The sequence below is a fragment of the Lygodium microphyllum genome, chromosome 2 (assembly GCF_053477565.2).
Source record: "Lygodium microphyllum isolate KBCC chromosome 2, Lygodium_microphyllum_v1.1.10, whole genome shotgun sequence".
Taxonomy (NCBI): domain Eukaryota; kingdom Viridiplantae; phylum Streptophyta; class Polypodiopsida; order Schizaeales; family Lygodiaceae; genus Lygodium; species Lygodium microphyllum.
Genome location: NC_141136.1, coordinates 161,792,660 through 161,816,993, shown reverse-complemented (window position 1 = coordinate 161,816,993; position 24,334 = coordinate 161,792,660). Strand labels below are relative to the sequence as shown.

The 24,334-nt window shown below is 41.7% G+C and overlaps 1 protein-coding gene across 10 annotated transcripts in view; it reads right to left on the bottom strand.

Moving 5' to 3' along the window:
- Positions 1-24,334, bottom strand: part of LOC148040555 (uncharacterized protein At2g34160-like) — a 186,519-nt gene that overhangs the window by 136,146 nt on the left and 26,039 nt on the right. For all 10 annotated transcript variants that reach the window (XR_015694980.1, XM_087700798.1, XM_087700836.1 and 7 more), the window contains exon 2: positions 4,224-4,272. Coding sequence is in view for 9 of the 10 variants with exons in the window: in XM_087700798.1 (XP_087556924.1) it covers positions 4,224-4,272 (49 nt within the window). In the remaining variant the exon portion in view is untranslated. The remainder of the gene's footprint in view (positions 1-4,223; positions 4,273-24,334) is intronic.

Here is a 24,334-nt window from a genome sequence, read left to right as displayed (position 1 = left end):
ACCACTCTGCTGTGCCTTTTTGTGCCTCATAACAAGTTATGACTTGAAGCGCCATGAAGGTCCGTAACAAGGGGGGAGGGGGTTGTGCAACTAGAGGCAATAGTTTAGAGAGAGGACAAAAGGATTTGAGGATGCAAGCGGGTAGCTGAAAGGATGCATGCCGCCAAAGCAAAGATAGATGCTATGAAGGAAGCCGGATCACAATACAAGTATCATGCAAGATCTTCTTTTTGGACATGAGATAAAGTGAACAAGGATTTCTCCACACTAGAGGCTCTAGACATTCCAGCCACAGAGTCATGACTAAGGAGAGACTAAGGTGACTAAGGAGAGTAGACAGGGAGTCAGGTAATGAAGGATAGGGAGTCAAGTAGGCCAAGTGGACAGGGAGTACTATATCACCTTGGTAGGCTCCATGACTAGACCTCCAAGTTATGAGAAATAGAGAAACTATTTGACAAAGTACCCAGAGAGTGGTCATTGAGAGTATGAGTAGACATGTGATTGCTCCTTAGTGCGTGGAGTAGTGACCTACAATCCACCACGGTGGATTATATTTAACTATAATATGGTCTTAATAACAATATCAACAACAATGAAGTTGAGTATTTTTTATTTGTTCTCGGGTCTCAAGAAAAGTTTGGACTTTGGTTTGGTCATGGCAAGTCGAGAGAGATTCTCTCAAAGAGTGGTATTATAAGACCCAAAAAATGAGGAAACAATATGAAGCGATCCACTTCAAGGCTCAAGCATGTAACCAGGGAAAAGAACAAGGAGACAAACACTTTGGTGAGTATCAAGTCACAAGTTGCAAGCTATGCTGCAAGCTCTTTGGAAAGACTTTCCAAGATGTGGGGCAATTCTTGGAATCAAGAATCTTGATATAGTCTATGACCGATTGAGCTTTTTTTTTTTTAATCATCAAAATTTGGTCCAAGTATTAACTTTAGATGCAAACATGAGTACATCTTCCCTTGCAACATAATTTATATTTGTTCAATATGTTGAGAGTCATTGAAATGCTGCTCATTTTTCCAACTAGGCGTTGATACTCATCAAATCACATTCCTTCTTTTCCCTTTGAAAGGGTCATGTGATGGAACTAAACAGAGAGTGTTCTTATAGCCATGAGGACAAGCAGAAAATGGAAGGTTTGTAGCTCTAAGAGCTTGTCACGTCATCTTTTTGAGCTGCACTTGAGGCACTGCCACAAGGGATGATTCACCTTTCAAACAATGAGATGAAGATCCCTCAAAAATGTTGCTCATGAGTGTGCAGGTTTGAAGGTGTTCAAGTGAACATTCTAGTATGTGTGCATGTGTGTGTGTGTGTGTGTGTGTGCGTGTGTGTGTGTGTGTGTGTGATTTTTCTCTCCACCGTCAGGGATTTTGTAAGGTCAAATGAAGGGCCACCCTCTTGACTCCCACAAGTATTGGCTAGGTCATTGCTCATGCATCTATTGCTCTACACCTGTCCTTGTGGCATTGCAGTTGGACATAGCTCTCAAACTACTCATATGGCACCACTGTTTGGCATCAACCCCAGGCTGCCCACATGGCACCATCCCCACTAGTTGCCCATATGGCATCCACCACCCAAGGCTAATGGCCTATGGTGCTAACCAGACAGCTCTACCAAGACATCTACCCATGTATCTGGCTACCTTTCAAACATGGCTAATGCCTTTTGGCACATACAAACTCACTGCCACGGGCCTTTGTTCACAACTGTGAACATGGCTGCTATCATATGCAGCCATGCGTCTCCCACTGGGCATGTGCAAAGATCTTTAAAACTATGAAAAGCTACCCTAAGGCAGCTGGCGTCAGCCTCCACACACAAGTATAAGGAAAAGTCACACCATATTCATCACTTGCTTGCACGTGACCTCCATGTTCACATCTACTAGGAGCATCCCATCCCACCCTAGAGTGGACCTATTGGGCTGTCAAGTGTCAGTGTCCAGCTCCAAATCTAGACACACATTTCGCATTGTAATATAATGTCTACATGAATTTTTCCATGTACACAGCCACAACCATTTCAGGTTGACCACATTTCAGGACCCGGGTTGACCATATTCATGTCCTTCTAGATCATGCCTATTTATAAGAACATTATACATACTTCATTCAATCATTCAAAAACTAAGCACCTGGGATTCACAGCCTAAGTCGTTCACCATTCTACCATTTTCATTGGCTTCATTCTCCTTCACAATGTTCACCCTGGCCATTTATGTTCCCATCCTGGTACCAGAGAACAAAGTTCATCCTCACAATTGAAGCTTTCATGGAAGGTGTTAGCTAGTTGTTCGTGGTAGCATTGCAGTCCAATCCTGTGTTTGCTGTGACAGAAGACTCCACGATTGATCATATTTGCTACTGCTGCAGCACCAGCGGTTTCATCATCTCCAGCAACCACTGGTGACTGCAGGAAGCTGCCTTTGCAGCAGTTTTCAGATCTGCCCTTATCAAAGCAACATTCCTGACATGACTGACAACCCTCCCAGCATGATTAACATGTTGTACTGACTCCCTGCAGCTGGTGTCTAGCCATCCACAAACCCTGTGTTTCAGTAGCAGCTGGCTGTGTTTCTGCAGTCCTACAATAGCAACAGCTTTTCCAGCATCAGGCAGTCCTCCCCCGCCCCTGTTGTCAATGTTCAGCCTGTGTCTTGCGGGTTTGACATCAAATCTAGAAATTCCAACCTCTAATGATAGCATTCCTAGCTGTGTTTTGTTTTGCAGCCTTTCTTCTCTGTGCAACCATCAGTACCAATAAAACTTGCCTAATGTGCCATGTCCAGGGACATTTTTCCATGTGTGCAATCAGCCAGTTTCCTAAATCATGATTTGTAGGCAGCCTACATTGTACATACTTGATTCAATCAGTCAGTATTTTGATCACCTGGAATTCACAGCCTGGGTCATTCATCATTCCGCCATTCTCATTGCTTTCATTCTCCTTCACGCTGTTCACCCTCCCTTGCACTGTCATCATGGGCTTCTAAGGATTTTAAGCAATCTCGACATGCAATTTCAATAATAATAATAAGGATGATACAATGAAGGAAAGCAACCTGTTTCACCAAAGAGTCAACTGCTACATCAAAGCCATCATACTGATACATCCAATAGACCATATCACCTCTCACTCAAGTTGGGCTAGCGTTAGCAATGCCAGAAACATACTTTCAGGTCCATAAACAGGACATGCTATTATCCACCCCCTACAAATCCGTGCACAAGGAATCTGAATACGCAACACTTAAACCACAGTGTCTGTCAAACTATCCTCCAGGATGTCCTTTGCAGTTTTCAGGATGGGTGAGAACCAGCAGAAAACTTGGTAATAAGAGAGATCAACTTCAGCAAAAAAACAGTGAATATGACATGAAGGTGCACACCCGACTCACAAAACAAAACAAAAGATCAACTTCAGCAAAAAAACAGCACCAAAAAAAAAGTATGATATTTTAGGTCAATTTGCCAAATAAACTTTCTAGTTGAAACAATAGATCCTTAATGAAGGTGAAGACAGTTTTGATCTGCACACTTCAGAGCAGCTTTCAACAAGTCCCTCAGGGATACTTTAACTGAGTAGAAGCCAACCTTCGAAAAGAAAAATCAGACCTGATGTGGGGTAATGGAGTAGGATTCAGGATGGGAGAGCAGGGACAAGAGGCAGGCACCAAGGCATGATAGAGACCTTTTCGTGCCGGGAAGGCCAGCAAACAGGAAAAATTCAGGTGACGGACAGGAAAAAATGGATAATGAAGAAGAAAAAGGGAAAAGGAGGGACAAAGAAGAAGAAAGAAAGACCAAGCAGGGCAGGAGAAGAGAGATTGTCTATGAAAACAAGAACTAAAGGGTTGCCTTTTTTCTGCCTCTATCAAGACAAATACATAAACTAAAATCCACTTTTGGCAATACAAACACACAACCGAAGTTCACAAAAAGAAGGAGCTACTCATGTCCTCAAATCTTCATTCAATATCAAGACCAGTTGGGAAAAGGATCTTTCAGAAAAAAAGTGAAGCAAGGTTTGTGCAATATTGGCTAACCAAAAGAACATTACCACATGCTAAGAATCTACTCACATATTACACATAATCTGTAAACCAATGTGGACTATGCAAGACAGTTTATGCAACAACATCCAAATAGTGACACTTGAATCTACATTGTGCACAACAAAGTAATGTATCAAATCATGCATACCAGTCCCTAATGCTGACAGCTCCACTTCTTCATGCTGTTGCAAATATCTCTGCAAGGAAAACCAATTCTTAATCATGATGAAGCACAGAAACACTAACCACCATACAACTTTTGCATGAATACATCCATAAACTGCCTCCCAGGTTGATCTTGGAGTAGCCTACATTTAATGTAGTCTAAATATTCATTGTGTATACAATCTGAATGTTTATTGAATACTTGCACAAGACATAGAATTCAGACAATACTGCACATCGTGTAAACAAAGGTTTGTGTACATATAAACATGTGCAAAACGGGGAGGGCTGGACTAAAATCTGAATCAGTCGCTGTGAAAGAGAAAATGCAGGCCCTAGGACCTAGACAAGGAATGGGAGGGTTGTTAAGCTGAAAAAGGTGCATTACACACATTAAACCTTCATTAGCTCATTGAACAGCCCCAAAATTCAAATGCACTGAGTGTGTTTCTGTGTCCCAGAAGCAAACCCACACACTTTTGGTTGGTTCCGTTCCTATTAACAGAGAATGTATCAGGTTACTTGCATCCCTCCTTATACCACTCAATGAGACTTGAGCTGCTGCCATTATTCACCATCACCTTCTTCAGCCTGTATGACTGCTTCAGCACCTATTCGACACACTCTAGCAGCTGTCATCTACCTCCAGACTGCTGCATTTGCTGTCCAAGCAGGCCAATCTGCTGTCGCCACCTCTGGAGGACTTCTTCATCTTTGTTTCCATCCTTCAGCTGCCACCCTAGTTGCTGGTCACTGTTGCAGCCTATTGCTTGCCATCATCAGGTCTCACTGCTGTGGTTGTTTCCAGACCCTGTTCATTAGCGCCCAGCTGCTAGTTTACTCTGAGAGACTGCTGATCAGAGGCTGCCCTGAGTGCCACAGCATCATATCTACTGCAGCTGCTGCATTTTTTAGCTTTTGGCATCAGTTTGACCTGTGTTTTCATCTACTGCAGGTCAATTTTGCATTTTCAGCACTTTTCTTCATCAGCCTCTACTCCAACGAGTGGTTATTGCACTCTAGGTCCCGTCTCCAGTGGATGACACTCTGACATCTTCCTCAGCCGCTCCCATAAGAACCATTGGCTATTGGACTGCTCTACCCTAGAGCATTGTGCACATACATTCATTCATTCAGTTATTCATTATTCACTGCTCTTTAGTTTATCTTCCTTCTTTAGTTTTACTTTTTGTGTTAGTGTCTTTGTCCATTGTGTTCCAATCGGGTCATACACTATGTTTCTTTTGCAAATCCCAGCATATCTCCACATGATATTAGAGCCATGCACTTCTAAAGACTATCAAGGCTATCATGGATTGTAGGGTTTGTTCTTGACTACACTATACATCACACACTGACTCACAATGGCTTGGACTACTGCATCTTGGGATCCTTTGGTATTTTCCCATGCCACTCCTTCATTGGAAACCTTGTTGAAGCATTATGGTCTCGATGCAAAGGACAATGCTCCATCATCATTTTCCACTTCTTTTTCTTCTAGGGATCATTCACCAAAGTCCAACTCTTCTCCTTTTCATATTCCTTCACAAGGCGCTCTTGAGTTGGAGCACTCAGCTAACGGGACTGATCACCGCTCAATTGAGGGAGGACAATCTACTCAAGATACAATCAAAAGTCCAAAGTCTTCATCACAACTAAAACCCAAACAAAACAAAGGATCTTTCTGGCATTACTTGCCTAAAAGGAATAGGTATTGTACATTTTGCTCGAATCCCAACCACATAGATAACATTGTTGCTCAAAGGTGAAAAGTCTTAGACCCACACCCAAACTAAAACAATCCATAGCTAAGGGTATTCTACCCACACCAAAGCTAAATCCACTACCCATCCCAAAACCAACCTCAAACCCCTTCAACAATGGTAGTGCCACTCCATGGAGGTTGAGATGGAGCCTTCCCAAGAAGGTAGGGTAGTTTCTCCACCCCCAACTAACCGTGCTCATCAATGGCTAGCAAATGGTGCAGTGGATTCTGGATCTCCCCCAAGTCAGTGCCATGGCCTATCTGACCAATTCAGTCATTGTCCATCATTAGGCTAGATTCTTAGGGTTACTTGGTCACTCTCAGGATTATTAGGCTGGTCAGGTCATCATTCTTTAGAATACGTTAGGCTCATATTTTTGTATGCAAACTTGCTAGATCTTTAAGCCAGTTTAGACTACCATAGGCTAAGTCTTACTTTAGCATCTTTTTATTCGCCTTCCACTACATGCTTATTTACTTACTTCATGACTATTTCCTCCATATTCTTGATCAGCACAGAGGCAAGGATAATGTCTTCTCTTTTGAGATCTGGTCTTGGGTAGCATTTCACTTAACATAGCAGCCGTTTTTTTTTTCCTTCCAACTCAGGTGTTTTCATCATTTGACATCATTTACTACTCCATTATTTTGTTTATTGTCAAGTTAGGTGGACTACTACCTTGGTGGTTGTGCCTTCGCATTCTTGATTAGCACAAGAGCCATCTCTTGAGGTCAAGTTTTTGGGTACACCTATGACACTTGGCAGCACGGATCCTTCTCTCAAGATTGAGTGCAAGCACATCCCAACTGCCTAGGTGGCTAATTCGCCCTCTACCCTACCAAGTAGGGAGCCCTCGATCTTCCTTCTTCATCCATTAGATACATTGAATGGTGAATTGTATCCTAGTGATTCTTGGCTGACATTGAAACCATCTACCATGGTTGAGATTTGAGCTTGCATATGCCACTTGGTCAAGCATGAGCCCTCCTCTCCCAAGATTGAATACGGGCATGTTTTAAGTGCCCAAATGACTGATTCTACATCTAGCTCATCCAACTGAATGTTGTCTTTGTCAACCTTCATCATCAGGTTACTTTCGGCTTTATCATTTCACAATGGTTCTCCCCACCGCTAGATCAACATCAAGCTGATCCTCCTCCTTCTGCATCAATGTCCATGGTTGAGAGGGGGTTCTTGGTTTGCCCATTCCCAACGATTGGACATCACTAGAGTGATTCATTCAAGGCCTCTCCCCTCCCATTGGCCCATTCTGGCCTCCTGTTTGATTGGACTTTGATTTGGAGAGGGGGGTCATACTCCTTGGTTGGCATTCTCTATCAATAGATTTCATTGGCAGTGGTACTCTTCTTGCCACCCTCAAATCCATTCCATCTCTTTTGTCCTTCCACGACATCCAAGATATGAGGGAGGGTGTTAGCAGTCATATCTGTCTTATACGGTTATCTCCTGCCTATAAGCCTCAAGCCTCAGATAAGGACATTAAGAGCTTTAACAGTGTACTTGTCCATTAGTTCATTTGTCCCAAATATTTTGGATGGCAATCCTTTCCTATATTTGTCACTGTGCAGCCTATTTTCCTCATTTCTAGGTAGGCATTTAATGCCATGGGGAGGGCAAACTTTGTCAGGCAGACATGCAGCATTTATTGCTGCATTAATGGTATGGGCAGCGCTTATGACAGGTCGGCCTGCTAGGGTCAGCCAGTTTCATTTACTTGGCTATTTAATGTTTATTTGCTTCCCCTACACTACACCGTCGACCGTCCGTTTCATCACCAACCCTCCCCACCATTCAGTCTTCATCTTTCTACCTCCATCTAATGCCATCACTGATGATCCATGCTACATGCAGGTACTGACTGTTGTAGCCTTGTACTTCCAACTCTTATCAATATTGTTCCTTTAGTTTCACTGTGTTCCTCTTGTCTCCATCTTCTCTATTCACTCCGAGTTTGTGTTCCTTTTTGTTGTACACTCTCACAGCTATCAAGGTAGGGCCACAACCTACAGCAGGGAGCAAAAACTCTCTGAGAGAGGATGGTAGGATCGAAGCTCAACACAGAAAACAGTAGACAGTAGAGAGTAAAGCACGACACCCAATGCAAATAGACTGAAAGAGTGTAAACTGAAAGTACAAGGTACAACCCTTAAACCTTAGGGTTGTAGGGGGGTGTTAACACCCAAACACGGTAAGTGCCCGTAACTGTGTGTCATAAGCACATACAAAATAATACCATAAGTCTGGGGGAAAAAACATCTCCTACCGAGAGTAAAAAGTGCCCCAGTGTCCTACTGATCACCGACACTCCGATGTGAGCGTAGGCGTAACTGAGGCATGAGTGAAATACCCAACAAACCCCTCTGGAGTGAAGAGTGATCAAGAGTACAAGGATCATCCGCCATGCAAAGACCCCAAGTCTGACATGTCAAAAGTTTGCTGCAAATTTTGTTTAAATGCTGAAATTTGATCAGCATGTGCCCCTGTAAGCAAGAGATCATCAACATAAAGACAAATGATCAGCATGGATCCCCCCTCTTTACATACGTAAAGGGTAGACTCAGATGAGCTGTTAATGAACCCTTGGCTAAGCAAGAAAGCATCTATCTTTGCATACCAAGCTCTAGGAGCTTGTTACAAACCATACAAAGCTTTTTTCAACTTCCAGACCAAGTGTTCCAAGCCCTCAACTGCAGGTCAGCCAATGGCTGATTTTCTGCATTTTCCAAAGGTGTAGCTAGCTGAACATTGAGTTCACTTGCTGAAACTCCAGCTGAATCACCAAATGTAATGGGCAGCAGCCCTTCAAATACATCACGGGCAGCCTGACATGTGTCTAAGCCAGCCAGGGACAATTCTGATTTTTCATCAAATAGTACATCCCTACTGACAAACACCTTTTTCGAAACAGGATCATAGAGTCTGTAGCCTTTGCTCTCACTGCTATATCCCATAAAAATGCATTTGACAACCTTGTTATCCAACTTTTTTCTGAGTACCTTTGGAATATATGCATATGCAAGGCACCCAAAGGTACAAACGTGTCCAATAGAAGGTTTCCGGCTGTTCCAAGCCTCAAAAGGTGTAATTTTCTTCAATGCTTTGGTGGGGCATCTGTTCAAAACATGGCAAGCACACATGACGGCTTCCATCCAGAAACTGTGAGGCAAGCTCTTTGCCTTCAGCATACATCTGTCCATCTCCATGAGTGACCGATTCTTTCTCTCTGCAACCCCATTCTACTGTGGAGTATAAGCAATAGTGTACTAATGGACAATGCCCTTCTGCTTTAAAAAGGAATTCAGCATAGAGGATATGTATTCCCCCCCTTGGTCCGAACGGAGAGTTTTTATTTTACAACTAGACTGGTTTTCAACAAGTGCAATAAAAGCCAAGAATACATCATACACTTCTGAGTTTTTGACCAAAGAGTAGACCCAGCAAAATCAAGTAAAGTCATCAATAAAAGTCACAAAATAGTAACATCCTCCCAATGACTTTGTTTGCATAGGTCCACATACATCTGAATGCACTAACTGCAACTTGGCTGTTGCTCTAAAAGCAATATCACGGGAAATGAAAAACGATGCATTTTTCCCAAAATACATCCTTCGCACAAGTGCTCAGGAGGTCTCTCAAATAAAGGTAATCCATCTAGCATCTGCGTACGCTGTAAGAGCATCAAGCTTCCAAAGTTCACATGCCCCATCCTAGCATGCCATAACTCTGCTTCTATCATAGCAGGAGTAAGAGTGGATGTCAAATACGCTGATTGATCAACTGAAAGAGCATCCAACTCGTATAACCCATGACATAAAGTGCCTGTCAAGACCAAAGTCATGTGTTCTTTGTCTCTCACCATGCATCTATCATCATCATAAGTGACCTACAATCCACAACGTGCCAAAGAAGAGATAGAAAGCAAATTCTTCTTTATGCCTGGCACAGATAAAGCATCCTGTAGAGGCACAGAATGGAGCCATCAATGGCTGTGAGCACAATTTTCCCAATACCTCTAATAGGGTATAATGCATTGTTGGCACATTATACAGACTTGCCAATTGGAGCTGCACAAACAAAAGCAAATAAATCTCTGCGAGATGTAATATGCCTAGAAGCACCACTGTCAAAAAACCAAGTGCGTGCATCCTCAAATGAGCTAAATGCTCGATCAGCCTAAGAAGTGTCATAACTGCATGTGTAAAAGCAATAGTCCCTGTCTGCAACAAAGAACGTGGACTCAATAGCAGTGGAAGGAGCATCAGAAACTGACATTCCTGACTCCTTTTTCTTCTCTTTGGCAATGCCCTTTTTGCACTCAGTGATGTAGTGGCCTGGCTTTTTGTAATAATGGCATTTTTCTTTTTTGGCTTACGTGCCCCCTTGTTTTTTGTTTGCCTATGATGTGCCAGAAGTCCCAGAACTCTGCGGAGTATGCTTCACTTGGCTGCCTTTGCCCTTTTGTCTAGCCATAAAAGCCTACTCAGAGGCTATAGCATCCACACCACTATTCCTCCGTATTTGCTCCTCCTCTAGAAGCAAACTGACTAACTGAAGAAAAGTGATTAGCTGCGTGGTAATCCTCGTGGTGAGGTTTAAGGCCGTATGAAAAGTGTTAACCGTCAGACGAACAAGGTGGAACCATCAAACGAACAAGCTGGAAAATCTGGAATATCTAAAGTAGAAGACAAAGGCCAAGGCAAAAGTAAACGGAAGACGAAGACGCGACATGAAAAATATGGAAACACAAGAAGTGCAGAAAAGTCCTAAATAAAGGAAAAATGTGCACAAGAAAAAGAGCAAGTCAATACTTTTGTAAAAGAGCGCAAGCGCATCATGATTTAATTTAAAGAGCGCCGGGCTCTCACCCGTGCAATTTGTAAACGTAGATAGGCGATAAGAAGGAAGCTAGGAAGATAGAAGGACAATAGGAAAAAGGGCCTAGACCACGGCTAGCCATGTAAAAAAGGAGATAAGAGGATGACCACCCAAAAGAGATTTAGGATTTTATATATAAAGTTGAAAAGTAAATGAGAAGCTCATTCTTGTGTGTGGCCAAAAGTGGCTCTCTTCTTATTATTCTTCTTCTTGTTCTTGCTTGCTTGAGCTTGTGCTTGAGAGAGAGTGTGTGAGTGTGTGAGGGAGTGAGTGTGTGAGAGTGAGGGACCGGAAAGGAGAAGCTCTCCATCTTCTCCTCTCTTCTTCTCTTCTCTTCTCTTCTCTTGCTCGCGGCAATGGAGCTTGGAGCGTGGAGCTTGAGAATGGAGCTTGCTTGAAGCTTGCACTTGGATCGTAGAGCTACCGGAGTGCACAGGAGAGGAGGTAACTCGATCAGCATGGAGGTAAGCTCACTACACCCGTAGATATGGATGGCGCATCGGCTATGTGAGAGGTAGCCATTAGTACTCGGCTTGGAACGCTTGAAACAATAAGCGGCCCGTGGGTCTTGGCGGTTAAGCGAAAGCTCCCACATTTTGGTTCCATTGCCGAGACCTACGGATTCAAGCCTTGAGCGCTTGCGTGCTTCGAATGAAGCACCAAAGTAAGGGTTTTCCCCAAACCGGTGCTTGAGGTAGATAGGTAGGAAACGGGAGTTTGAAGAGGTATTCGATCTCCTTAGCAAGTAGGTTTTTGGTTTTTTGGATTTGGAAAAGCATGTTGGAGTAGTGTAGTTATTTGCTTTGTGATTTGGGTCCATTAGGGTAGAAAAAAATAAAGAAAAATAAGAAAAATAAGCATCAGGATTTCTGCTATCATAACAGGGCATGAGGGTTTGATTCGGTTGCCGATTTGTATTTTGGAGTTTATTGGCCCCTGCAATTCGGACAAGTTGGGCCAAGTATGGACTTTTCCAAATTTTCCAAAAATTTGACCAGACCCAGCTAGAGCTCAACCGCACAACCTGTCACGAGTCCTCCTGACACTCAGAACTTAATTCTGGCCCAAGAAATAGGCAAAATCGTAAGGCGCAACCACTTAGCAGCTTGTGTAGGCTGTCGCGAGACCTAGAGTCCTAGAGACAACCCGCTGAGCCACAAACCCCCGGGACCCCCGCAGATGGGTTTGCCCCCTCCGCACCTCCCTCAAGTAGGCTGGAGAGAAAACACACGCCGTGACAAGTCCTCCAAATTAGACCCTAGTGTAGTAATGGCTCTACACGAACATGGATTCTCACTTGCAAAAGAGCAACCAAAAGCCCATACCCGAACAAAGACAAACAGAGACCCTAGAACCTCAATGGACCAATCAGCCAACAAGGGCAAAAAGGCCACACTGCAAAAACACGTACATGTTGTGTTCGGACTGCATCTAGTCAAAACGGAATGTAACAACATTAAGCTACATTGGTGAGAATGACTAGATATAACAGTCCTGACGATAGATGCTCCTTGAATAGCACTGCACAGACGATCCAAGAGATCAATGGAAAATCCACATCTGGTCGTACAGTTGGGGACTCAAGGGCATTTGTAAAAAGGCTTAAATTTACAAGCCAAGACCTGGAAGATGAAGACATAGTACCACCTGCTTATCTTAGGGTCAAACTCACCGCGAAAAGAGAGCACACTATCGATGCTCTGATTGATGAAGGAGCAAATTTTAATATCTTGATCTATGAAGCATGGACCCTACTAGGCCAACCAAAGCTTACACCGACTAATGCAACTCTGATGCCAGGAGGCATATTCCACGGTGGATTCCGTGCCACGATGGATTCCGTGCCACGGTGGATTCCGTGAGGTTTTACGGTGGATTCCGTAAACTTAGATGACCGGGGCTCATACACAAAGAGGATTCTTTATGCAAGAAGTTGATGGGGACGCCTGTCCTTTTCGGGCGTTTCATTAATTTAGTGTGTACATGGGTGATTCCATAGCGGGTGATTCCGCAAAATGCATATTAAATTAATAAACGTTTATGAGTTTAGAGTGCGCACTCCTAATAAATTAAGGTTAGGATTTATTTCTAACCAGTTGATTTATTTATGTAGCTGAAGACTGCTAGGTATTCACTTTTGTCGGTTTAATTGTATTATTTTACTAACGATTGTGAATGCTTCAGTTGATGTGTAGAGATAGCAGCAGTGGCGGAGGAAAGCATTGGAGTCTAGCGGGTATTCGACCTTTGGACTATATTTTGATAGGCGCCACGCCTATATTTTGTTATGTCTATTGAGACATTGATTATTGATTATTATTTTGTATGCGTCTATGGGCACGGATATGTTATTTCTATTTGGACATTGAGATTGGGCGTGCCAGACTCTATGGGCACCGTCCATTAGCTTTATTTTCCTATTTTTGTAGAAAGCAAACTCAAAAGCTAAAAGCTTGTCATATTTTTGTAATTGGGCTATTATTGAGCATGAAGATTAAAATATACATAAAATACATGCTTTGTGAAGCGCTCACACAAGGCATGGGGGAGATTGAACCCAATTTGTCTCTTGCCTCTTGTCGTGCATGCTTTTACATTGTTTTTTGTGCAAAAAGGTAGAGTTCATTGTTCTTGGGGACCTTCAGGGATTCACTACGTGAGCTATCTGCGACCGATCTGCGCACCAGTGGTATCACAGCGGAGCAGAGATCAAGAGCTTCCAATCGCTACCAATCTCGGGCGAAGGCGGAGCTCCAGGAACAAACGGGCTCTACAGTCAATCTCATCGCGAACCGTCGATACAGGCAGACTTCTGGCGATCAAGAACCCCTGTTTCCACTGTCAGATCGCGAAGGACCAGGCTCTGCAGGCGGAGGACCACGCATACATCTCCATCATCAAGTCGTTGAAAACAGAGATAAGCTCTTCTCAAATTCAAGTTAATTACTTTATCAAAGCTTAATCTTAAGCTTGAAGCTCCACAAAAATTCAGTCGTCATATCAGAAGAGGCCTCCAAATTTTTCGCGCGGGCAAAAAAACGCCCCCCCCCCCCCAGGAAATTTCACGCCGCCCTGCTAGTCCTCCATTAAGCTTATTAAGCTTAAGCTTAATCACTTAAGCTTAAGTCATTAAGCTCTCTGCAAGTCTGACAAGACACACAAGTCGATATACTCCAGGTCCTGCGCTGCCAAAGTCAAGTTCTACAAGTCAGGTGGAATCAAGTTCTGCAAGTTCTGCAAGTCGGCCTAAGTTCAGCAAGTCAACAACTCTGCAAGTCTGCTAAGTCTGCAACTCTGCAAGTCAGACTAAATCAGAACTGACTAGTGCTTAAAAACTCCTAGAAGACTTGTTCGTATGCAAAAACTCTAAACTGAAAAGTTGTTCGCAGCAAGCTGTTCTACCTATCTACAAGTTCGTTGAAGTACTTTCAGCAAACGGATACAGAAATATTGCAGATTTTCTGAAAATATACAAAGAAATACCCAAAAATACATAGCCTTATAACCCCGAATTTGAGCTACGCTCATCCCGCTAACCTGATTTTGAGCGAGAAAGGTTTATTGAGTTTTACAGGATGACGACCCCACATATGGATGATCCTATGGCTGAAGACGACTTACCTGAGCCTACCATGGAACAAAAGCTGGATCTAATCATGCTGCAATTGGAAGAAGAGCGAAGGGCTAGGCAAGCACTGCAAGCGCAATTGACAAAATTACAAAGAGCATCCACCGATAAAGAGGAACCTCAAGCTGAAGATTTGATTCAACGTACCATCGACGCCACTCTTGAAGCACAAACCATTCGCAAGGAATCCAAGATAAGTAAACGAAGTTTCAAGTTTCGCACTTTCAATGGCATACGAGAAGGAAAGACTGTTTTATCATTTATTAGCCAGTTTGATGACTATTTCCATGAGGAAACTTATCCCGAAAAAGATAAAATCAAGTGTGTTACATCATCTGATAGACAGAGCATCACTTTGGTGGACTGTAGTCTGTAAGAGCATAGAATGTCCTGCTACTTGGGAAGATTTCAACAGCGAGATCGTGAGCCTATTCCACAGTATACAGAGCGTTTTTGGAATGCACTCCTACAGCTACGCATGCTTGAAGACGTACCAGAGACGACGCATAAGCGGAAGTATATGTCTGGACTTCTTGGACATTACTACGCTGAAGTGAACATGTTCAAGCCTGCTACCCTTGAAGACGCCATCTCCTTAGCTCACGACACTGAAGATAAGTTACGCGGAAGAGACAGACGACCACAGCAATTCCAAGCCAACGGTAATTATGGATCTAAACAATTCAATTCCAATTTAAGAAGGTTTAATCCAGGTCGTTTCTCATCACCATCTTTCCGCAAGAATTGGCCTAAACCACCTGCATCACTGTCAATCCAAATCCAAAGCCTATTCCACAAGCAAATCCAAATGTACCCAGACTTCCAGCCATTGCAAATAATGTAACCAAAGCCAAGCCAATAGTATGCTACAAGTGTCACCAGCCAGGGCATCTCGCAGCAAATTGTCATTCAAAGAAGCCACCAGCACATATCAACTATCTTGGAGCCATGGACGAAGACGAGCATGAGGATATGCCGGATTTCACTGAAGATGAGGATGATCCTACTACTACTTCCGACACTTTACCAGGTATGCCTACTCCACATTCATTATTAACTATGAAATGTATGGTACATGGAAAGGAAAGAACTATCTTGCATGATGACGGTAGTACCCATGACTTTATTTCAGCAAAATTGGTAAAGGAATTAAAATTGCATACTGTACCTACGCATTATCGCATAAAAGTTGCATTTTTAGGCACTAGGTACAATGGCACACAAGAAGTACAAGATTTAGAAATTCAAATTGGTGCATACATTGAAAGAAGAAATTTCTTAGTTGTCCCATTACAGTCAAGCGACATTATTTTAGAAATGCCATGGAGACACCAGCATAATCCAAATATAGATTATTCCACACACACAATGAATATTAATTTTCAAGGAAAATCTATTACATTATATGGTATACATTCATCTCATATTTTTCCACTGCTTTCGCATACTCAAGCAAAACGTGCACTACGCAAGAATACTAAATCATATCTCATTTGGGTGAATGAATTGCACGCAAAGGAAAATCATATGCACCCTAGGCATAAGGAATTTCTTGCATATTTTAAGGACTGTTTTGCAGAAGACCTACCACCAGGTTTACCACCTTCACGTCCAGAAGACCATAAGATTGATCTAATACCTGGCACACAACCACCTTGCAAAGCACCATATAGGCACAATCAAATAGAGCAAAAAGAAATCCAGAGTCAAGTTGAAGAATTACTAAATAGAGGCTTAATTCGACCTAGCAGTTCCCCATTCGGTGCACCTGTACTCTTAGTCAAGAAAAAGAATAATATCTATCGTATGTGTATTGACTACCGAGCATTAAATAAAATCACTGTAAAGAATAGGTATCCTATACCTAGAGTTGATGACCTTATGGACAAACTGCAAGGATCTTCTATATTTAGTAAAATTGACCTTAAGTCTGAATATCATCAGGTGAGGCTAGATAGATCCGACATATTTAAGACTACATTCAGAACACAGTTTGGCCATTACGAATTCTTAGTCATGCCATTCGGATTGACTAATGCACCTGCTACTTTCAGTAGAAAGATGAACCGTATCTTTCTGAAATATCAATATTGTGTTATTGTTTTCTTTGATGATATTTTGGTGTTCAGTCAAAGTGAAAAAGAGCATTATGAGCATTTATCATTAGTTTTTCAATTACTGAAAGAAAATCGATTGTTTGCAAATCCTGAAAAGAGTGAGTTCTTTAAGACAGAAATAGAATATTTAGGTCATATTGTATCAAAAGAAGGAATTAAAGTTGATCCTAAGAAAATTGATGCAATATTGCATTGGCCTGTTCCTAAGAATGTACATGAATTACGCTCATTCCTTGGTCTTGCTAGTTTCTATAGGAAGTTTGTACGTAATTTCTCATTACTTGCTTTACCATTGACCAAACTTCTTAAGAAAGGAATTGTTTATCAATGGACTAAAACTCAGCAGAAATCCTTTGATTTACTGAAACGTGCATTAACTAATGCCCCTGTTCTACAATTGCCTGACTTTAACCGACCATTCTTTCTAGTTGTGACCGATGCTAGCGGATCAGGAATAGGAGCCGTATTAATGCAAGACAACCATCCAATAGCATATTCTAGTTCTAAGCTGAAACCCTCTGAGCTCAAATATTCCACTTATGACAAAGAACTATTAGCAGTAGTACAAGCATTAAAACAGTGGAAGCACTACTTAATGGGGTCAGAATTCATGATAAAGACCGACCAGCAAAGCATTAGACATCTACTTAGCCAACCCCAAATTTCTGATCGTCATATCAAATGGGCTTCCTTCATTCAAAGTTTTCATCCTATCATTCAATACCAACCTGGAAAAGAAAATGTAGTTGCTGATGCATTGAGTAGAAGACCTGCAATTCATAATATTTCTATCATATCTTTTGATTCTTTGAATGCTATGAAAGACACATATCACCAGGATATTACTTTTCATTCTGATTGGCAAAAATTAGTTCAAAATAATTTCATTCCTGTTGATTCATTATCATATAATGATGGATTTATGTTTTTTGAAAAGAGACTGTGTGTTACTATTCCATTCCGATCTTTTGTTTTGAATGAAATTCATTGTCCCCCATATCAAGGTCATAGAGGTATCATTTCTACATTACGCATGTTAACTGAAGATTTTTATTGGCCGCATATGGATGTAGATGTATCTAATTTCGTTTCTGAATGTTTGATTTGTCAAAGAATAAAGAGACATCATGGTAAACAGTATGGATTATTAATGTCTTTGTCTATTCCATCTAAACCTTGGGAACATATATCTATGGATTTCATTACTGGTTTACCAAATACTAAATCTAACCATGACATGATTTGGACAATTGTAGATAGATTTAGTAAGCAAGCATATTTCATTGCATGTAAGAAAACTTTAACAGCATCACAAGCAGCACAGTTATTTTTGAAAACTGTTTTTACTAACCATGGATTGCCAAAAGTGATTATTTCAGATCGTGATTCTAGATTTTGTAACAATTTTTGGATTACACTGTTTGCAAATCTAGGCACAAAGATTGATTTCTCATTTGCATTTCATCCAGAAACAAATGGACAAACAGAAGCCACAAATAGTACCATTTTAGATCTTTTACGTGCATACACTATCTCTAAACCTCAGACATGGGATACTCATTTGCATTTATTACAGTTTGCATATAACAACACACTGCACACATCTAAAAAGAAAGCACCTTTTAAAGTCATTTATGGATATAGATTATCTACACCTGTTGCATCTTTGTCTAATAGAATTCAGAGTGCTGATGATATTGCTACTATGCATAACAGTATTTTTGATGAGGTTAAGGATATGATTGCTAAAGCCCAACAATCATATACCAAACAAGCCAACAAGAAAAGACAAGCCATGAATTTCAAAGTTGATGATTATGTTTGGCTTAGAATAGAAAAGCGTAGACTGCAAAGTGTAGATAGACATCCAGTTGTCAAATTAGCTCCTAGATTTTATGGACCATTTAGAATCATTCATAAGATTAATGATAATGCATTCAAGTTAGAATTGCCATCTCATTGGAAAATTCATAATACATTTCATATTAGTTTATTGAGACCATTTAGAGGCTAATTACCTATCCACCCTGTTTATGAAAACCCACCTTTATTAGAGGAAGAGACTGAAATACTTGAACCAAAAGCCATCATAGACACTGACTACATGACCACTAGAACTGGCCGAAGGTATTCTAGATACCTAGTAAAATTTAAGAACCATCGTGTAGAGGAAGCACAATGGATGCACGCTAGAGACTTAAATGCTTTCCCCACTCTGTTAGCTCCACATTGAGCTAATAGCAATTGAGGTCAATTGCTATCCCACCCCAGGGGTATGATGCCAGGAGGGATATTCCACGGTGGATTCCGTGCCACGGTGGATTCCGTGAGGTTTTACGGTGGATTCCGTAAACTTAGATGACCGGGGCTCATACACAAAGAGGATTCTTTGTGCGAGAAGTTGATGGGGACGCCTGTCCTTTTCGGGCGTTTCATTAATTTAGTGTGTACATGGGTGATTCCATAGCGGGTGATTCCGCAAAATGCATATTAAATTAATAAACGTTTATGAGTTTAGAGTGCGCACTCGTAATAAATTAAGGTTAGGATTTATTTCTAACCAGTTGATTTATTTATGTAGCTGAAGACTGCTAGGTATTTACTTTTGTCGGTTTAATTGTATTATTTTACTAACGATTGTGAATGCTCCAGTTGATGTGTAGAGATAGCAGCAGTGGCGGAGGAAAGCATTGGAGTCTAGCGGGTATTCGACCTTTGGACTATATTTTGATAGGCGCCACGCCTATATTTTGTTATGTCTATTGAGACATTGATTATTGATTATTATTTTGTATGCGCCTATGGGCACGGATATGTTATTTCTATTTGGACATTGAGATTGGGCGTGCCAGACTCTATGGGCACCGTCCATTAGCTTTATTTTCCTATTTTTGTAGAAAGCAAACTCAAAAGCTAAAAGCTTGTCATATTTTTGTAATTGGGCTATTATTGAGCATGAAGATTGAAATATACATAAAATACATGCTTTGTGAAGCGCTCACACAAGGCATGGGGGAGATTGAACCCAATTTGTCTCTTGCCTCTTGTCGTGCATGCTTTTACATTGTTTTTTGTGCAAAAAGATAGAGTTCATTGTTCTTGGGGACCTTCAGGGATTCACTACGTGAGCTATCTGCGACCGATCTGCGCACCAAACTCTTAGCCCTTATAGGGGACACCCACAAGCACTCATAGGGAAGTGTAAAATCCTTGCAACAATTGAAACTAAAAGCTTACCTATCCTATTTCATGTTTCTCCAAATAGTGCTAATTGTAGAAAGGAAACCCTCCTAGAAAGACCCTTCAAAAGGGCGACCAAGTGTGAGACCGATTATGTAGCACAGAGGATACACTTGACACTACCAAGTGTGAGGATTGTCATAACCTTTAGCAAGGGCGATCTCATCGAACCTCGAGGGAAAGGCAAGGAAGGTGCTGACATAACAGTCAAGCCTGCTAACAAGAGCAAGAACTTGTTGGAAGAGTTAATAAAGCACAAGTCGAACAACGAGAACTAGTGAGTGAGGCCATGCTTGAAACAAGGAGATCGGAAACCAATGCCAAGGATAGGCTTTGGACTTATAAATGTCATAGAAGACCCCAAAAGAAGCCTAAGCCTTATAGACGAAGGCATCGATGGAGAGTCAATACAACACCGAGATGGATATCCAAAGCCTTGCTACGTGCTCAAGGGTATTATGCAGGCAACCAATGGATTTGGGTACCAAAACCCCCTGCTAAACCACCTCTATCAGCTGAAGGCCAGATTGCATCAAAAGCAACAAAGCACAAGAGAAAATCTAAGAGAAACTCCAGGTCTCAAGGCAAGAAACCAAACATGAGTGTTCAAAAGAAAGAGCCTCAGCCTAGCATGCTTAATAAGCAGATGTCAAATGTAACCATTGAGCGTGCACAAAGACCACTAATGCTCAAGGAGCTTTTGACTTCCCAAGAGGATAATGAGCACCAAAGGCACAACGTTGCTCCTAAGAAGGCTGATTGCTCAACAAAGCAAATGGCACAATCGTCTAACAGCCTCGAGCAAATCGTTCAGCCAATGCCAAGTCCACCTAAGAGTCCCAGATCTCCTACACCCTCTTTTCCCAAACGGACACAGGAAGCACAACAGCAGCCGTCAAGGGTAGCTGCTCAATCCCAATCTCTATCTCCATCTAAGCTTCCAAATGTCCAAGAGGTGGGACATGGCACCACCCGTAGCTCTCGGCCCAAGGGTATGCCTGTGTAATCTATTGTGACTAGAACAGCTGAGGCTCGAACTGCACAAGTGAATGCTCAAAGGGCAACAAAAGACACAACCACTTTTAATCGGTGTAAGGACTTAACACCGCAATCCACCAATAGAAGCCAGACCACTGAACTAGCTACTGCTACTTTCAATCAAGGATTACAGCAGTCACAGCCCTTGGCCGTGACAATGCCCCTTGCGGAACGCGTCCTTAGTAGTTTACCTATGGAGGAGGTGTCGCAACCAACTTGCTTGACAACTCCAGCACTTCCAAAGCGCCTAAATTTTCAGAATTAATTAATTTTAAAAATTAATTCAACCCTTAATCCATGCCCAAAAAATTGACCTTGCCTATCCAAAAATTAATTGGCTAGGCCATTTGCAACCCAAAGTGGTTCCATGCATTAATTGATCCTTGGACAAGCATTAATCCATTGATTAATGCCTAGTCCCTAGTGTCACCACTGACACTTAATGGCCAATTAATGATCCTAGGGGCAAACTAATACCAAAATTCACCTAGAATCTAACAAATGTAACTTGTTACAACTTTTGCCTTTGACACCAATCTTTTTCACAGGGTCCTTCGGTCTTCAACTGTGAGAAAGTAGCTTGCACCTCACATGTGCAACACATGTGCATCTTTTAATTGCACATTTGATTAATCCTTTAATCAAATGTCAATTAGACATAAGCAAAGCATCAAATTTTCACATCCTTGTGGCACATATTACATCCGCAGAGATTTATTTGCTTTTGTTTGTGCAGCTCCAATTGGCAAGTCTATACAGTGTGCCAACAATGCATCACACCCTATTAGAGGTATTGGAGAAATTGTGCTCACAGCCATTGATGGCTCTATTCTCCGCCTACATGATGCTTTGTTTGTGCCAGGCATAAAGAAGAATTTGCTCTCTATTTTTTCTTTGGCACGTTGTGGATTGCAGGTCACATTTGATGATGACAAATGCATGGTGAGAGACAAAGAACACATGACTTTGGTCTTGACAGGTGCTTTATGTCATGGGTTATACGAGTTGGATGCTCTTTCAGTTGATCACTCAGCGTTCTTGGCATCCACTCTTACTCCTGTTATGATACAGGCAGAGTTATGGCATGCTAGAATGGGGCATGTGAACTTTGGCAGCTTGATGCTCTTACAGTGTACACAGATGCTAGATGAATTACCTCTACTTGAGAGACCTCTTGAGCACTTGTGCGAGGGATGTATTTTGGAAAAAATGCACCGTTTTTCATTTCCCCGTGATGTTGCTTTTAGAGCAACAGCCAGGTTGCAGTTAGTGCATTCAGATGTATGTGGGCCTATGCAGACAAAGTCATTGGAAGGATGTTACTATTTTGTGACTTTTATTGATGACTTTACTCACTTTTGTTGGGTCTACTCTTTGGTCAAAAAGTCAAAAGTGTATGATGCATTCTTGGCTTTTATTGCACTTATTGAGAACCAATCTAGTTGTAAAATTAAGGTTCTCTGTTTGGACCGAGGGGGGGAATACATGTCCTCTATGTTGAATTCTTTTTTGAAGCAGAAGGGCATTGTCCATCAGTACACTATTGCTTATACTCCACAATAGAATGGGGTTGCATAGAGGAAGAATCGGTCACTCATGGGGATGGCCAAATGTATGCTAAAAGCAAAGAGTTACCACACAGTTTTTGGATGGAAGCCGTCATGTGTGCTTGCCATGTTTTGAACAGATGACCCACCTAAGCATTGAAGAAAATTACACCTTTTGAGGCTTGGAACAGCCGAAAACCTTATGTTGGACACTTTCGTACTTTTGGGTGCCTTGCATATACACACATTCCACAGGTACTCAGAAAAAAGTTGAATAACAAGGCTGTCAAATGCATTTTTGTGGGATATAGTAGTGAAAGCAAAGGCTACACACTACATGATCCTGTTTCTAAAAAGGTGTTTGTCAATAGGGATGTACTATTTGATGAAAAATCAGAATTGTCCCTGGCTGGTTTAGACACATATCAGGCTGCCCGTGATGTATTTGAAGGGCTGCTGCCCATTACATTTGATGATTCAGCTGGAGTTTCAGCAAGTGAACTCAATGTTTAGCCAACTGCTCCTTTGGGAAATGCAGAAAATCAGCCATTGGCTAATCTGAATTTTCAGCAAAGTGCTAAAACTGAAATTCAGCAAGAGCTTATGCACAGTCAAGAGGCAAGAAAAATGCCTGGATGGTATTTACAGACTATAAAAGATAGTCATCTAGATGCACCCATGGTTGATCGTACTAGAAGGCAAGCTCATATGCATGATATTGCACATACCATGGAGTTTGTTATGGCAGCAAGCACACTTGATGAGGAGGAGCCTGAATGTTTTAAGGATGCACAACATAGTGTGCATTGGATGGCAGCAATGCAAGCTGAATTGGATTCTATCACTAAGAATCAAACATGGGATTTGGTGTCTTTGCCCTTTGGGAAGAAAGCCATTGGAACAAAATGGGTCTACAAGCTGAAGCGGAATGCAGATGAATCCATTGACAAATACAAGGCAAGGCTTGTTGCTAAAGGCTATGCACAAAAGAAAGGCATTGACTATGAGGAGACATTTGCTCCTACTTCCTGCATGACGACCATCAGGTCTACGGTTGCTTTGGCTCCTCATTATGGATGGACTATGCAATTAGTTGGATATTAAAACTGCATTTTTACATGGGAAACTTCATAAGGAAGTATATGTACAGCTGCCCATTGGTTTTGCAGTTGAAAGATCGGAGCACTTGGTTTGCAAGCTGGAAAAAGCTTTATATGGTTTGAAACAAGCTCCTAGAGCTTGGTATGCAAATATAGATGCTTTCTTGCTTAGCCAAGGGTTCATAAACAGCTCATCTAAGTCTACCCTTTACGTATGTAAAGAGGGGAGATCCATGTTGATCATTTGTCTATATATTGATGATTTTTTGCTTATAGGGACACATGCTAATCAGATTTCAGCACTCAAACAAAATTTGCAGCAAACTTTCAACATGTCAGACTTGGGGTCTTTGCATTATTACTTGGGCATTCAGTTCATACATGATGCTAGAGGTATTGGTTTATCACAATCAAGATACATTGGTAAACTTCTTGAGAAGTTTGGCTTACAGGATTGCAAGTCAGTCTGTACACCAATGGAACCCGGACTTAACCTGTCATTACATGATAACAGTGATTTGTTTTATATACACACATATGCTCCAACAGTTGGATGTCTTATTTACTTATGCAACATTAGGCCGGACATACAGTTTGTAGTTTCAGCCCTGAGTAAATATAAGCATCAGCCACATATGTCACATTGGTGAGCTGTTAAGCATGTCTTTCGTTACTTGCAAGGTACTAGATCTCTTGGATTGCTTTATGCCAAGGGGAGACCACTGCAGTTACATGCTTACAATGATTCTGATTGGACTAGTG